This window comes from Phlebotomus papatasi, chromosome 2 (assembly GCF_024763615.1).
Source record: "Phlebotomus papatasi isolate M1 chromosome 2, Ppap_2.1, whole genome shotgun sequence".
Taxonomy (NCBI): Eukaryota; Metazoa; Arthropoda; class Insecta; order Diptera; family Psychodidae; genus Phlebotomus; species Phlebotomus papatasi.
Genome location: NC_077223.1, coordinates 109,858,268 through 109,872,205, shown reverse-complemented (window position 1 = coordinate 109,872,205; position 13,938 = coordinate 109,858,268). Strand labels below are relative to the sequence as shown.

Genomic DNA, 13,938 nt, shown 5'->3' with positions numbered 1-13,938 from the left:
AAATGGGTTGAGGGATGTTTTTCTTTGTATAGAGAAAAGTTGAACAGCGAGAGCTTTTCTCTTCTATTTTTTTTCGGAGTGAATTGTGTGAAAAGCTTCAGTGAGGCGCAAATGAACACACAAACACAAGTTCATGCAGAAATATTGCATTTTTTTTAATGTCTAACATGGCAAAAAGCTTCCCTCTATTTTTCTATTATTTCCACGTGAAAGGTGAAATCGCAAAGAAGCAGGAATAGACATGCTGTGAGATTATTTTTCAAGAAATTAAAAGGTTTGTATAAGAAAGAAAAGCACTTCAATTTTTAGAAAGCTTTTGTCTCTGAGAAATTCATTCATTTTTTTTTTTGTTATTCTGGTTACAATTTGTTTCTTTTTTTCTCTGTAACATTTTTGCACTTCTTTTGCAACTTATTCTCCACCTTCATCTGTCTCGAAGGTATTCTTGCAATTTCTTCCAACAAACTTACTGACTAATGGAGCTATCACACTGGAAAATATTATAATAAAAAACATTTATGTCTTTTAAATTTCACATGAAACTCATTTTATTTATTTTTTGCTTTCTCAATAACATCATATTATTCATTTTGCGTCTGCTTTATATTTGTACTAAAAAATTAGACATTGTTTTTTCAATGTCCGAGTTTTAGTACAAATGCTAAACCATGTTAGGATATCGAAAGCTCACTGTCTTGAACCATAAAGAGTGTCTGAAGAGTAATACCTAAAAAAAAATATATTGTACCTTTTGATTTTCTAAAATCTCCGAATTAGTATTGCCAATTGGTTTAGTACAATCTTTTGCTAATTGACAGGATTGTTAATTTGTGGTGTGTAATGACTTGAAATAAAAAATTCTCGAAATATTAAAACAAAGCCTTAAAAAAATTATTGCAAATTGATTGCACATCCTTTTTTTTAAATTAGTTAGTAGTAACATAGAAATTCTATTGTGCATTAATTTAGTACTAATTGTAGGGGAAAATGGGTTATATTAAAAATGATATTTTATATAGAAACTTAGCTTTAACGTAATGTAATTTAGATAAACAAAACAATTGTAGATCTAAATTAAATTATGCTTAAGTCTAGCCTCCTCCTACTACAGAGTATACTAATTTAATTTTCTGTACTAATTTTTTGTTAGGTGTTCTGATTGAATCAGGACCCAGAAGGCACGGAATACTTGAAGTTTATTCAGGAATATAGTCCATTACTGGATGAATCATTTATGTATAATGATACAGCAGTTCGACTTGTCAGAATATAAGTCGAATAAGTTGATTTTTTTTTACATTTACACCCTGCACCTTCCCTGTAAACATTATACCGGAAAGTTAATTCTGAAAATTATAAGGATTTCAAATTTCAAACATCCTATACTCAGAATGCGAAATCTGAGTTTGAAATCGCTATCCTGTAAAGTTGACCATTTGCGACTTATTCGTTTTATATTCTGATCCGTCGAATTCTGAACTATGCCAAGTTCTAAAACCAAGATTTTGTACTAATTATTGTAAAACTAAAATGAATATTTACTCCCAATTGATTTTATGCATTCATTAACCGATTATAAAAACATACTTTAAATTTCTTTAGTGTATAAGTGCATAGGATTTCTGTACTAAATGATAAAAAAAAGTCTTGTGCATATATTTAGTACAATTTTCAATAATTTAAGAAACGCTTTAAATTTGCATTGCATATTACTGTTGTACATTTAATAATTATTGATAAAAGTTTTAAAATTCTTTTGCATATATTTTTAGTATATGTTTGTACTAAATTGGTGATACTTTTAAATATCTATTTATTTCTCATATTGTTAAAATAAATTTTATTTGATAGATTTTCAATCTAGGAATATTTTTGTACTAAAAACTGCAAGACTTTCATACTCATATAAATTCAGGACTTTAGAGTGCTACTACAGCAAGTTAGGGTTGCTACCTACAACAGGGCAGATGATTTCCATCAAAAAAGTAATTTTTGACGAAAATCGTACCCAATGTGTAGAGGCTTAGGTCTTTATCTAAATTATTCCAGATTTTAAAAAATACCAGTTTTAAAATTAAATAGCACTATTTGTTCTTATACTCTTTGCCTTTTTTTAAATGCTTCAAAATTCAATTTTGAATCTGTTTAGTATAGGGGGAAGCGAGCTACATTCGGATGATTCAAGTTTCTTAGCTATTAAAATATAATAATATAATGGGTCAAATTGTTTAAAAACATATTGATAAAAATGAATTGTCCGAAGCTTGAGTCATCCGAAGGTAGCGCGTTCGCCTACAATTTATTGTTTAGTACACACATGTTCTAATTGGGGACACCTTTCAATAGACTTCAATCAAAAGCTTTTGATCTGTCATTGTCCAGTTGTTTAAATTAACCTTGTACTAATTATCAGAAGCTTTTTCCGTGCATTGTTTTAGTACATCTTTTTTACCAATTAGGAATAATAATATTATGATTTAGCAAGATCGATTGTTTGTTTACTTATTCGAATTTAGAACACTGGTTTCCAAAAAGCAATTTTCTTAAAAGAATTTTATTAAATATTTCCAATGTAATAGCTCCTTAAAGGCAGGGATGTTATCAAGCAATATGAGCCGAAAAATAAATTTTAAAAGTTTAAATGTGACATCTCAAGTTTGCTATAATTTTTATAGCAAAAATATGTCTAGTATCTCAGTGCTTTAATCAAGTCTGATCTTAGAATTGAGATAACTATTTTTAGTAATGTACTAATTTATTTGTAAAGGGAAGTGGGGCACTTTTAATTTGGGGCACATTTACCATAGGGTTTTTTCTCGTACTTTTTTATGGAACTGGACTTTAAGATGATATAATTTAGCTCCACAAACCAATTGTGGAACAAAATCGCATTATCATACTACTCAGTTCCATTTAAAAATAAGAGAAAAAATCTTTTTTCAAAGGTACCCCCAAGTCAAAGATGCCCCACATTCCCCTATTTAATTGTCGTGATGTATTGCTTTCTTGCATCTCTGCCTTAAGCCAAAGAACTAAAATAAAGCAGATTTAGAAATAAAATGCTGAAAATTTTTAAGAAATAAAATAAATTTCTTTTCCGAAGCTTTGATAGATTTTCTGACAGGAAAATTCTTGCACAATGACAATGAATACTTCTCACTTTTTTAGTACACTTTGCAAGAAGGTTCTAGGTTATGTCCGACAATCAACTGATTGATCGTAATTCGTGAAATGAAAGAAGTATTTTGGTTTTTTTTTTGCTTTTTGGTGATAAAAAGAAAAAGGAGATGAAAGAGCGTAAAAAAAGGGTATAAACCTGCAAATAAATAATTATTTAGTGTGAAAGACTAAACAACACTCTCATAGTTACTCTTGAGATTAATATTTACACGAATACAGGCGGGCAATGGGTCACGTTTTGTAGTGACTTTGATTTTTTTTTCTGTCAAATGGTACATTTTTTTCATGTATCTTTCTTATGACATTTTCTTTTTTTTCACAAAGTTCTTGTACATCTTGAGCTTTGATTTGGTTTCCACTCGCCACAATCGCCCACATAACAACAAATGCAATTAATGCCAAATGATTTTTTTTTTGGTGGTGATATTGCAAATTTGGAAATGTTTTAATGGTTCATACTGGGTGGATTTTGAAGAATGTTCTCGCTTATTGCAATTTCAGGGTTTGGGGAAAATTTTCTGGGGCAGGGTATAACACGAGCATTTTGAACAGAGGGTGGTAACGACAGAGTAAAAAAAACAGGAGGAATGATGGAAAAATTCTATTGCGATGTGTCTAAAAGGAGGGATTGTTCTTGTTCTTTCTCAATGATCAAAGCACATCAAATGATGAAATTGTCCTCAAAAAGCTAAGAGAGACTCATGTTGTATTCATTGAGTCATTTTAGCTGAAATTTAATGAATTTAGTATAAGATCTCTCTCACCAATTTTGCAATAATACTGCTTTTTTATTGCAAAATTTTGCTTTATTGTTAAATTGTCCCCATTTTGTGATTTCTGCGACTGGGGAAGAGCTTCTACACTCCCAGAAAGAAATACTGAATCATCTGAAATCTTCTGCGACTTAATTTTTCAATTTTCAAAAAATTTAGTTTTGTATTTAAAATGGTATATTTCGAAAATTCATGTTTGTTGGGTAATTATGATTATGTATCAGTATGATAATGTCATATGACAGATTTAAAATTTTTTTAAGGGCAGAACTATTCAAAAATCCGTCGCCAATCAGCTACTAAAAACTTTTTAGAACTGCTTGAAATATCTATTCTATGATCAATTGGATTAATGTTGTCTAACTCTAGAATTTACCACAAAAATTTATCATGACATTGTCATACTGTTACAGAATTCCCCTCCTGAGGTCATAATTGTGAGGCAATTCTCTAACAGTATGACAATGTTAACAAATGTGAAACAAATTTAAAAATATTTACGCGATAAATTCGGAAAACTCCTTCCAATGGTCATTTGGTGCTCACTGGGCTTTAACATTAACCTGCATCTGAATTGTTTACGAAAATTTGTCATATGACATTGTCATGTTGTTACAGAATAACCCTAGTGAACATGAGTGAAATCAATTCATGTGACTTTTTAATTAGAAATTATTAAACTTGGCTGGTCAAATTTCAAACTGGATCAATACTAAAACAAAAAGTTTAAGATTTGATCAAAAATCATTTAAGCCTTGAGAAAGTGTAGGGGGAGATGGGGCTATTTTGAACTATTTCTAAATGAAGCTGGTCCTTAGAATTATTTTATTAAGATCCACAATTGTTTTTTTTTCTATCCAAATTACATCATGATAGAATTCAGTTTACTTTAGAAATATGCAAAAACTCGTATAATAATGTAGCTTCACAGTAGCCTCGCCTCCCCTAAATAAAAATTACTTTGTTTTCTAACATCTCAGATGCCAATATTTATGTTTATTTATTCCACAAGGTTTAATATTTTACCAAAACTATTTTGCAAAAATGCATCAAAATAATTCATGATAATTTTGTTATTAAAAAAATAATAAAGGTTAAATAATATTAAATATTTTGCAAAATTGAATATACTTCAAACAAAAAAACGTCTAAAATTGCACACTAAGAATAATATAATTTTAAAAACCATATTCTTTTCTATATTTTCTTGTATAATTCTTGTATAAGAAGGTGCTAGTTTCAGGCTTCGCACACTCTGGCTTCGAACATTTCATATTTTTTCATATTCCTAGTCCTAAGTCACGCATTTTCTGAAAAGGTTAGATCACATTCATTAAGGAATATGGGAAAAATATGAAGCCAGAGTGTGTGCGAAGCGTGAAAGCCTTACCCTGGTCTTCTACAAATCACAACCTTTTTCGTAACGAAGAGGGAAGAGTGTCTCGGATTAAAGGGGAATGATGCATTAAGATAAAGTGATTTTGTTCTCGACTAAGTATCTGATTTTAACCTATCCCAACCTTTGAATTTACTAGTAAGCGACAAGAAAGTAGTTTTTTCTGGTTACAATTGTGAATTTTAGCTCAGATTTTAATAAACCACCTCCCTTACCCTCAAACATCTATTATCTTTTATTTTAAGAGAAGTTTATTTTGAAACGACTAAATTTAAATTTTCAATCCAAAAAAAACTGGTGACTCAATATTTCTTTCCAGGAGTGTGTTGGAGAGATGCTTTCGCCTTAATAATGCCATGCAATTGATATAGCTTTCTAAAGAGAAATATGGGAATCATTAGCATTTCCGCTGCTGGCGGGACACTATCAGCTCTCAGAGACTTTCTGGGATGATCAGAGACGCACCAGGTCAGTCACTGTCCACAGTGACTTTTCGTGCGTTCTGGAACACAACAAGAAAATTAAGAGAAAAATTGGACTAATGGGCAGGGAGATTAGCATCTTTTGTGACTCAGCTAAAATAACAGTCATTTGGCGGACTTTCGCATGATCAATGAACCATTTAAAGTGGCCTAAATTTTCTTCTCACTAATGTCGTATTAGAGGTTAAATGACGACGAAAATTATACATAAATTGTCCAATGGTGGGTTCTTTATTCATGTGGAGGGGATGTTAATAAATAAAACATAAAATATACTTCCAATTTAAATGCAACATCAATGTGTGATTAAGCGAATGATATATTAAATAAAAGAGATATATTTTTTGAGACATTCTAAGTTTGTTTCGTTCTCATTGATAAACAAACTAAAGATATATTTATTTTTGGTAAAAAAAAAACAAATATCTGTGTGATAGTGATTAAAGCCACAACGTCGTTTGTTAATTTGATTTTCATTAAAACGTTCCAAATTATAAAACAGTCATAAGTGAAGTAGGTGAATTTTGAAAAATTAAAAACAAAAAAATATACTGTGATAATGATTATTTTTCTCCAAAAAATATATATAGAAATACAGACAGGAAGACACTGACAACATAAAACAGAGACAAAGATGGTGTTATTTTTATTTTCTGAAATATTTAGCTGACAGTTAATGATTCAGCTGAAGATTTGGTGGATACAGCGCATAGATATTATGTAAATGAGATTTTAAAAATAAAACTCAAAAAATGAGCAAAATCTTTTCAAAAATTACCTCAAAATCCGATTTTGTTTAAATTAATAAAAATTTGTCAAATGATAAGTACAGAGGCGTACGCACAAATTGTTTTTGTTTCGTAAACAAACATTTTGAATTATGTGTGGGAGTGAGCGAGATGACTTGAGGTATATATCACTTACTCTTTCGTACTAATGTTCAATATTTTTAAAAATTTAATGCAATACCGCTTCGTTTGTTATGGACAACGAGAAATAACTTTTATTTTGTAAACATGTTTTTGACATTTCTGTGGGAGTGAAAGAGACAAAAAAAGAGGCTAGAAGGAACTCTATTCATCTCGCTCACTCTTCTAGGTAGATTAAAAAATAGGTTTACAAAACAAAAGTAATAGTGCATTATGCCCAATGCACAATAACTTTTGTTTCTTAAAGATGTTTTCGAATTTGCCAAGGAGAGTAAGTGTAACTTGTCCAGACAGATTCAAACAAAAGTTATTGTGCCCTGGGCATAAGGTCAAACGCACAATAACTTTTGTTTGTAAATATGTTTTCAAAATTCCTACGAGAGTGAGCGAGATAACTAAATCAATGTTTCATTGCCTCTCATTAAAATGTCAACAAAATGTTTCGAAACATTGTATGTGAGAAAGAAAGGTAGCTGTTCGTTTTTCTTTTTTAAATATGTCCAGCTTATTTTATTGTGTGTAACTGGTAATAAGCGTCTCATAACTGCTTTTGTTTTGTTGACATGTATTTGACACTTTGATAAAAATTTGTGAAATTCTACAGTTATCGCTCGAGTTGTACGAGTGCTCAGTAGGACCGTGTATACAATAACTTTTGTTTTGTAAATATGTTTTTGAAATTGCCTATGAGAGAGAGCGAGATAACTATAACCAGATGTCGCTCAATCTCACTGGAATGTTAAATAGATGTTAACAAAACAGAAGTTAATCACTTTTTCAAAATGAAAGAAACCATTGATTTTTCATAACAACAACATTACTCAATTTTTGTTTTGTAAACATCTATTTATGACAGCCAGTGTTCTTGCCAAAACTGTTTGTCAAATCCGTTTTGCAATTAAGTCATAGTTTTAGTGCATAATAACTACATGTAAATATTACGTGGTACAAATACTGTCAAATATTTTGTTTACAAAACAACAGTAGTTGTGCACGCCCAATACGGCATGAGTTGATTTCTGTTTTTTTCTTAAATTTTCTTCGAATCTGCGGATGTTTGCAAACCAAAACGATTGATATATGTTTTGTTTTGAAAATAATTCAAAAAATATTTACAAAGCAATATTCAGTTGCTCGTGATGCCCAACGCACAACAACTTTTGTTTGCAAACATGTTTTCAACATTTCCTATGAGATAGAGCGAGATGACTAAACTTAGATCTCACTCATCCTCATTGAGATGTAGAAAACATATTTACAAAACAATAATTATTGTGCACTAGGCATAATACAGTGCATTGCACATAATTCCTTTTGATTTATAAACATATTTGCGAAGTTATTGTGCGTTGCCCATAATGCTCAACATAGAATAATACATTTTGACGTTTCAGTGAATCTTTAAAAACATGTTTCAAACCAAAAGTGGTTGTACGTCTCTCATAATAAACGATACAGAATTTGTCTGATAGTACAATGATAGTGAGACAAATCGAATTTGAAGTCATCACTGTCACTTACATAGTTTTTCATTATTGTTTTCAATACAAAAATAATTATGCGTACGCTTTATGAATAATGCCAAGCGCACAATAACTTTTGTTTGTAAATATGTTTTCAAAATTTCCTATGAGAGCGAGCGATATGACTAAATCTGGATCTCACTCACTCCCATTGAAATGTTAAAAACATGTTTACAAAACAAAAGTTATTGTGTAAACATGTTTTTGACATTTCAATGAGAGTGAGTGAGATCTAGATCTAGTCATCTCACTCACTTTCATGGGAAACTTTGAAAACATATTTATAAACAAAGATTATTGTGCACTGGACATAACACACACATACCTTTGTTTTGTAAACAATGTTTTGACATTTCAGCGAAAGTGAGAGGAGTGTGCATCTAGTTTTCTCGCTTCCTCATTCACGCATTTTCGAAACCATGTTTACTGAACAAAAGCAATTGTGCGTGGCCCATAAATTTGAATTTTAGTCTTCAATTGAATGAATGGTTTCTGTGTTTCTTGGTGTATAGAAAACACTGGAGTATCTGGATTTAGAACTATCAAAGTTTCAGGAACGCAGGGTGTTAAGAAATAAATAAATAATATAACAAAAAGCAAAATGTATTTTTTTCTGGAAAAATTTTACACTTAAAACTAGGAAGAATTTTGGGAAAATCAACGGAATAAAATGTAAATAAAATTTGGGCAATGGTCTTTTATGAAACAATTTTTACTTATTGTTTTTTTTTCAAAATTATCTGTGAGATAAGATAGAGAGAGGTTTTAAGGTAAAAGGTTGAGTTGTGTACCATGAGAACTTCCGAAACTGAACTGATACTCAAGACATACATGGTGACGCCGACTTCCACGGGGGGACCTGAAATATGTGGTTAGACTTAATACACTAATTGCATTATCACATAAGCCTTAATGTTTATTTCTCATAGACAATTTCCTGCTCAATTTTCCTTCTAAACAAAAAGCTTATTTTTTTGTAAACCATTTGCAGTTCTTTGTTTTTTTTCTTGTTTTCGTCACGACCAAAAAAATTCGCTGTCGAGGGACCTATGCGAAAAAAAAATAAAAGGATTTCCACATCAAAGTACTTTTCTTTAGGAGAGTGAATGAAAACCAAATCAATAGACGCTGGATTTTAGTACACAAAAAACAATGTTGTGTTGTTGCGAAAAAGAAGCGGATTTGCTTAAAATGTGCTAATTGGCATATTTCTTTTTTTTTTTTGTTCCTCGATTTCTTTCGCACCAAAATCATCTCTTTTGCAACATTTGTTCAATGTGTCCCCATCGCCTGCGCAGTGTATGTCCTGTAACATTAAATTCCACTCATTTTCTCTTTTACATATCACATTATATACTTAAGATACATAGGTGTGTGTTTGTATGTAGCTGTGAGTTTTCTAATTTTCACTAATAATCAAACTTTTATCTCATTCTGTCGGAGCTTTTTCAGTCACTTCGGGGAGGAGCACCACAAAAAAAAACATTTTTGGTGTTTCTCTTATCAATATTACAGCTTTTATGTCACAAATGCACAGGGTACCTTACAAAAAAAACCCAACAAATTTTATGTTGAGACAGAAATAACAAAATTCAGAGATATTTTGAACTTTTTGATCTTTTTACGTTTGCTTCCTAAAGCACAATTCAAATGTAATTGAATATTTTAACTCATGAAATAATTTATGACTATCCCATTCTCTGATTGGCTAGAGCTTTTAAGCTTTCAAAGCTCCAGCTAATCACAACACCTTGGGAGACTTCAGTATTTTATGGAAATAAATAAACTAAATATTAGCAGCGATATTGTTCAACCCTGCAATCAAAAAGGATATCAAAATAAAGAAAAAAATATGCAGGTTATTTAATATTAATTTTTACTAGAATTTTAATTTTTTTACATCGTTTGCCACACATCTTAGGGAGGATTGCATCTTATTTGTTGCAGTTAAAAGGGGATTTCCCGAATTCTAAGGCTAAAAAAGCTGTTTTGAAATTTTTTTTTGGCAGACAAAAAAATGTCCATCCCAAGAAACGAAACAGCATACAGAATAGAGACTTTATCAATTATTTTCATGCACTTTTAAAAGGGTTACAATGAGAATTTTTTCATTGGAATTCCTGTAGAAACTCTTAAGCCCCTTAAAAATGAGTAATTTTACTTTTAATACCCACAAAGGGGGAACAGAGAGTGCTATAAAGACATTCAAGGAACTTTGGTTCTATGCCTTACTTATAGAATTCTACAAGTCTATATTAAGAAAAAAATATTTCTTGGGAAGTTTCTTGAATTTTTGGCATCTTTTAAGATATATTACAGAGAGTAAATATGTCTGTTCATTTCCGGTTCCCTTTGGGCACTTTGGGTGCCGATTAGCGCGATCTTTGAAAATGATTACGCGATTCTGGAGAGAGATCGCGAGATAAGCGTGATATTGGAGACAGATAACTAAACTAACTTAACTAAACTGTTTAAATGATTTTTTTTTCGAAAAAAAGTATTACAAAGTGGTGAACTAATGAATAATTCACTGGAACACTTCGCTTCAGTACTACCACATGGGCGGGAAATGCTAGTATCTTTTCTCAGAGAGTACGAAACTATAGAAGAAATTTTAATTTCTGTAGGTGTATTTCTTAGTTAAACCAATAAAAACTGAAAGAAATCGTGAAATATTTTTAGGTTTTCGTTTTGCAATTGAATTTTTGATGCAGAATTTTGACTTTGGCATGGCATAAGAAATAAATAAATGTTTTGAAAGATCATTTAGTTTAAACTAGAATAGAATTTGATTCTGAAGAAAATTTTCCTTTTTTTCAAATCGGTCTATAGGGTTTTTTAAACTATTTTTTTTTGCTTCATCTCTGTATCTTCGGAAATATTTCGAGTTTACTCCTGAGAATTGTATACTCTCATCTGATTTATCTGCGAATTTTGGTAATAAAAAATCGTTTTTTAACGTTTAAATTAGGGGAACCCCCTTAATAAATTCACGAAAAAGTATTTTTCACTATTTAAGAATGTCAATGGAATAATAATTTTAATTTTAATGGAATAATACTTTAATTTTTTTCTAAGTTATAAATAAATGAATTTCAAAAACTAAAAAATAGGCCACGCCTTATTAAGTTATTTCCGGAAGAAACTTTAGAAAGACGCTGAATTTTCCGATGATCCAAGGAATATTTCGGAAAAGTAAACTTCGAGTTCGAATATATTATAAAAGTGGGTAAGACTCCATAGGAGGCGTGGCAATATGTTTCTTTGTTTTTGCCTCTCCGAAAGGTACCTTTAAAGTTTAGCTTCTTTGTGTCGACTTATTACTAAAAGAGTCTTATGGTGCAGTGAATAAAATTAGGTAATTCTTATTGAGACAATCAATGAATGTAAGTAGGCGTGGATTTCAAAGAAAAATAACATCTCACTCTTCTTTCTTTCCGCTGTTGAAATTTTCGAATGGGCGTGGCTTCAATTTCATTCCCTTTCTTACTCAGATTTTTACAGTCACACAAAATATTGGGCAAATTTAAGATGTCGAAACAATGCACGGAAAATAAATTGGACATCGCTTCAGTAGAAAAATGACATTGCTTTCTTTATCAGTACTCTATCAGGTGCTTTAAAAGAGGCGTGGTTAAGACAATTCAAATTAGTGGGCGGGACTTCAAAGAAGGCGTGGCATCACCCTTTTTTATCTCTTTACAGGCTTAAGAAAGGCACTCATGAGGTTTACTTCGTTTATTCTAATTATTCTAAAATTTACTGATCATTGGATAAAATTTAAAGTTTAAAGAGATAATGCAAACAAGTGGATGGAACTTAAGAAGAGGATTAGCATCTCACTATTTTTCTTTCCCGAAGGTTTTAGAACTGGCGTAGCTTAAATTTACTAGCTTTGTCATTTGGGCTTGAATAATAAAACGGAATATTGCATAAATTGACCCAATCAGTCACAGTACTAGAAAATACTTGAGATAGAATGTTCATATTTTGGATTTAATTGTCTTATCAGAAATTTAAAGATGTTTTTTTAAGAACAAAATCTATTAATACCCTCTGAATTTAAATTCCTCACATTAATTTATTGCAAAATCTATTTATTTAGATAGAGTAACTGTCCAGAAACCAAAAACAATAAGTTGAATTCCAATCCTGAAAGATGATCAGGGAAAATATTATCAAAATCGATGCTATGTCAAACTTTCCGAGCGTAATTTTGAGAAAAATCTTTGTACGGTTTTCTGCGGAGCGAGAAAAGGACAACAAAATGTATTTCTTTTCTCTGTCGGGATATTTTACCAAAATAATTGAGGAACTAAAGTGACTGAAAATCCTACGGAATAGGTTAGGGGTTGTAGGTTGAATGAACGGACAGAAGACGGAGTGGGCGGGGTTTCAGTATAAGAACAACATGATCCTTTTTTTCAGTTCCGGGTCAGTTCAGGATAGTTTAAAAGCAAATTCATAAACTTGAAGGAATTGGATTAATACAATGCAAACAATTGGGCGGGGTTTCAGAAGAGGAGGGGCATAATATTTTTTTCTCTCTTTGTGTCCTCTAGTGTTTTAGAAAAGACGTAGAACAGCAATGTTTACTCTTTGATTCTATTTTTACCAAAACTTAAGGTACTGCAAATGAAATTAAGAGGTTTCCGTTAAGAAAATATGAAAAATGGCGGGGCTTTAGAATGAGAAAAAAACGTAGCATAGGGTAAAGTGGTACAAGTTGGACAATGGTACAATTTGGACAGGGCTTTTTGTTTTAATAAATTTAGTACTTCATTTTTATTTGTATATTTTTAATGCTTTAGTTTTATAATTTGGTTTCTTGTACTTAAAAACAAATTTTGTACTGTATTTATCAAGAAAAAAGCCATGTTCAACTTGTACCGGTGAATTGTCTAACTTGTAACACTAATTCCAAATTCCAAGGGTAAAGTGATCCCTAGTATTATTTTTTTGGTCTCATAATTTTCAATAAACAATTAAACCATTGAATATTCCGAAAGATATTTCTGTTACATGAGATCGGGAGGTGGACATAAACACTAAACCCTTCTTAATTTTCCGTTTAATTCCCAACGATGGGCGTGTCATAAGGTTCCGAAAATAGCACAGAAAATCGCCATCTCCTGTTAGATTCCATCGGACTCTGACTTTTGAAACCAACTCGGTTTATAAAATATTTATGCTGTATAACCATAGACAAATAAATTTTTGTTAGATTTTTAAATTCGATTAAAAAAAGTATCTTAGGGGCGTGGTCTTGTTTACTAGGGTACTTTGAGCACCACCTACAGTAAAATTTGACTATTTTTTGTATTAAAGGGTACTTTATTATTCGCTTTTTGGCATTGAAAACGTTAACTTTGAGTTAGAAAATCTTTTTAAGGGGCGTGGCCTAAAATTAGTTATGGGAAATATGGTGTTTTAATCCTTATTAAATATCTTTTTACCTTCAATGAGAGCTGAATTGATATTTAGGATATTTTACGATATTATACGAATTACATCGGTGTGATGACTTGTAATGTAGCTTTATGTGTCTAGTCTCAAACTTTTAGGCTTTTTAGTGAAATACCCTGTGCATAGTGGCTTTAATTTTTTGTTTCTCTCCACGTAAAAAATAAAACCAAAATTATAATGAAAACGTGA

The 13,938-nt window shown here is 31.0% G+C and overlaps 1 protein-coding gene across 19 annotated transcripts in view; it reads right to left on the bottom strand.

Moving 5' to 3' along the window:
- Positions 1-13,938, bottom strand: part of LOC129800793 (gamma-aminobutyric acid receptor subunit beta) — a 74,636-nt gene that overhangs the window by 36,918 nt on the left and 23,780 nt on the right. For 6 of the 19 annotated variants that reach the window (XM_055845437.1, XM_055845451.1, XM_055845435.1 and 3 more), the window contains exon 3: positions 9,075-9,142. The exons of the other annotated variants lie outside the window; for them this stretch is intronic. In XM_055845437.1, the coding sequence (XP_055701412.1) occupies positions 9,075-9,142 (68 nt within the window). The remainder of the gene's footprint in view (positions 1-9,074; positions 9,143-13,938) is intronic. 19 annotated transcript variants of the gene reach the window in all.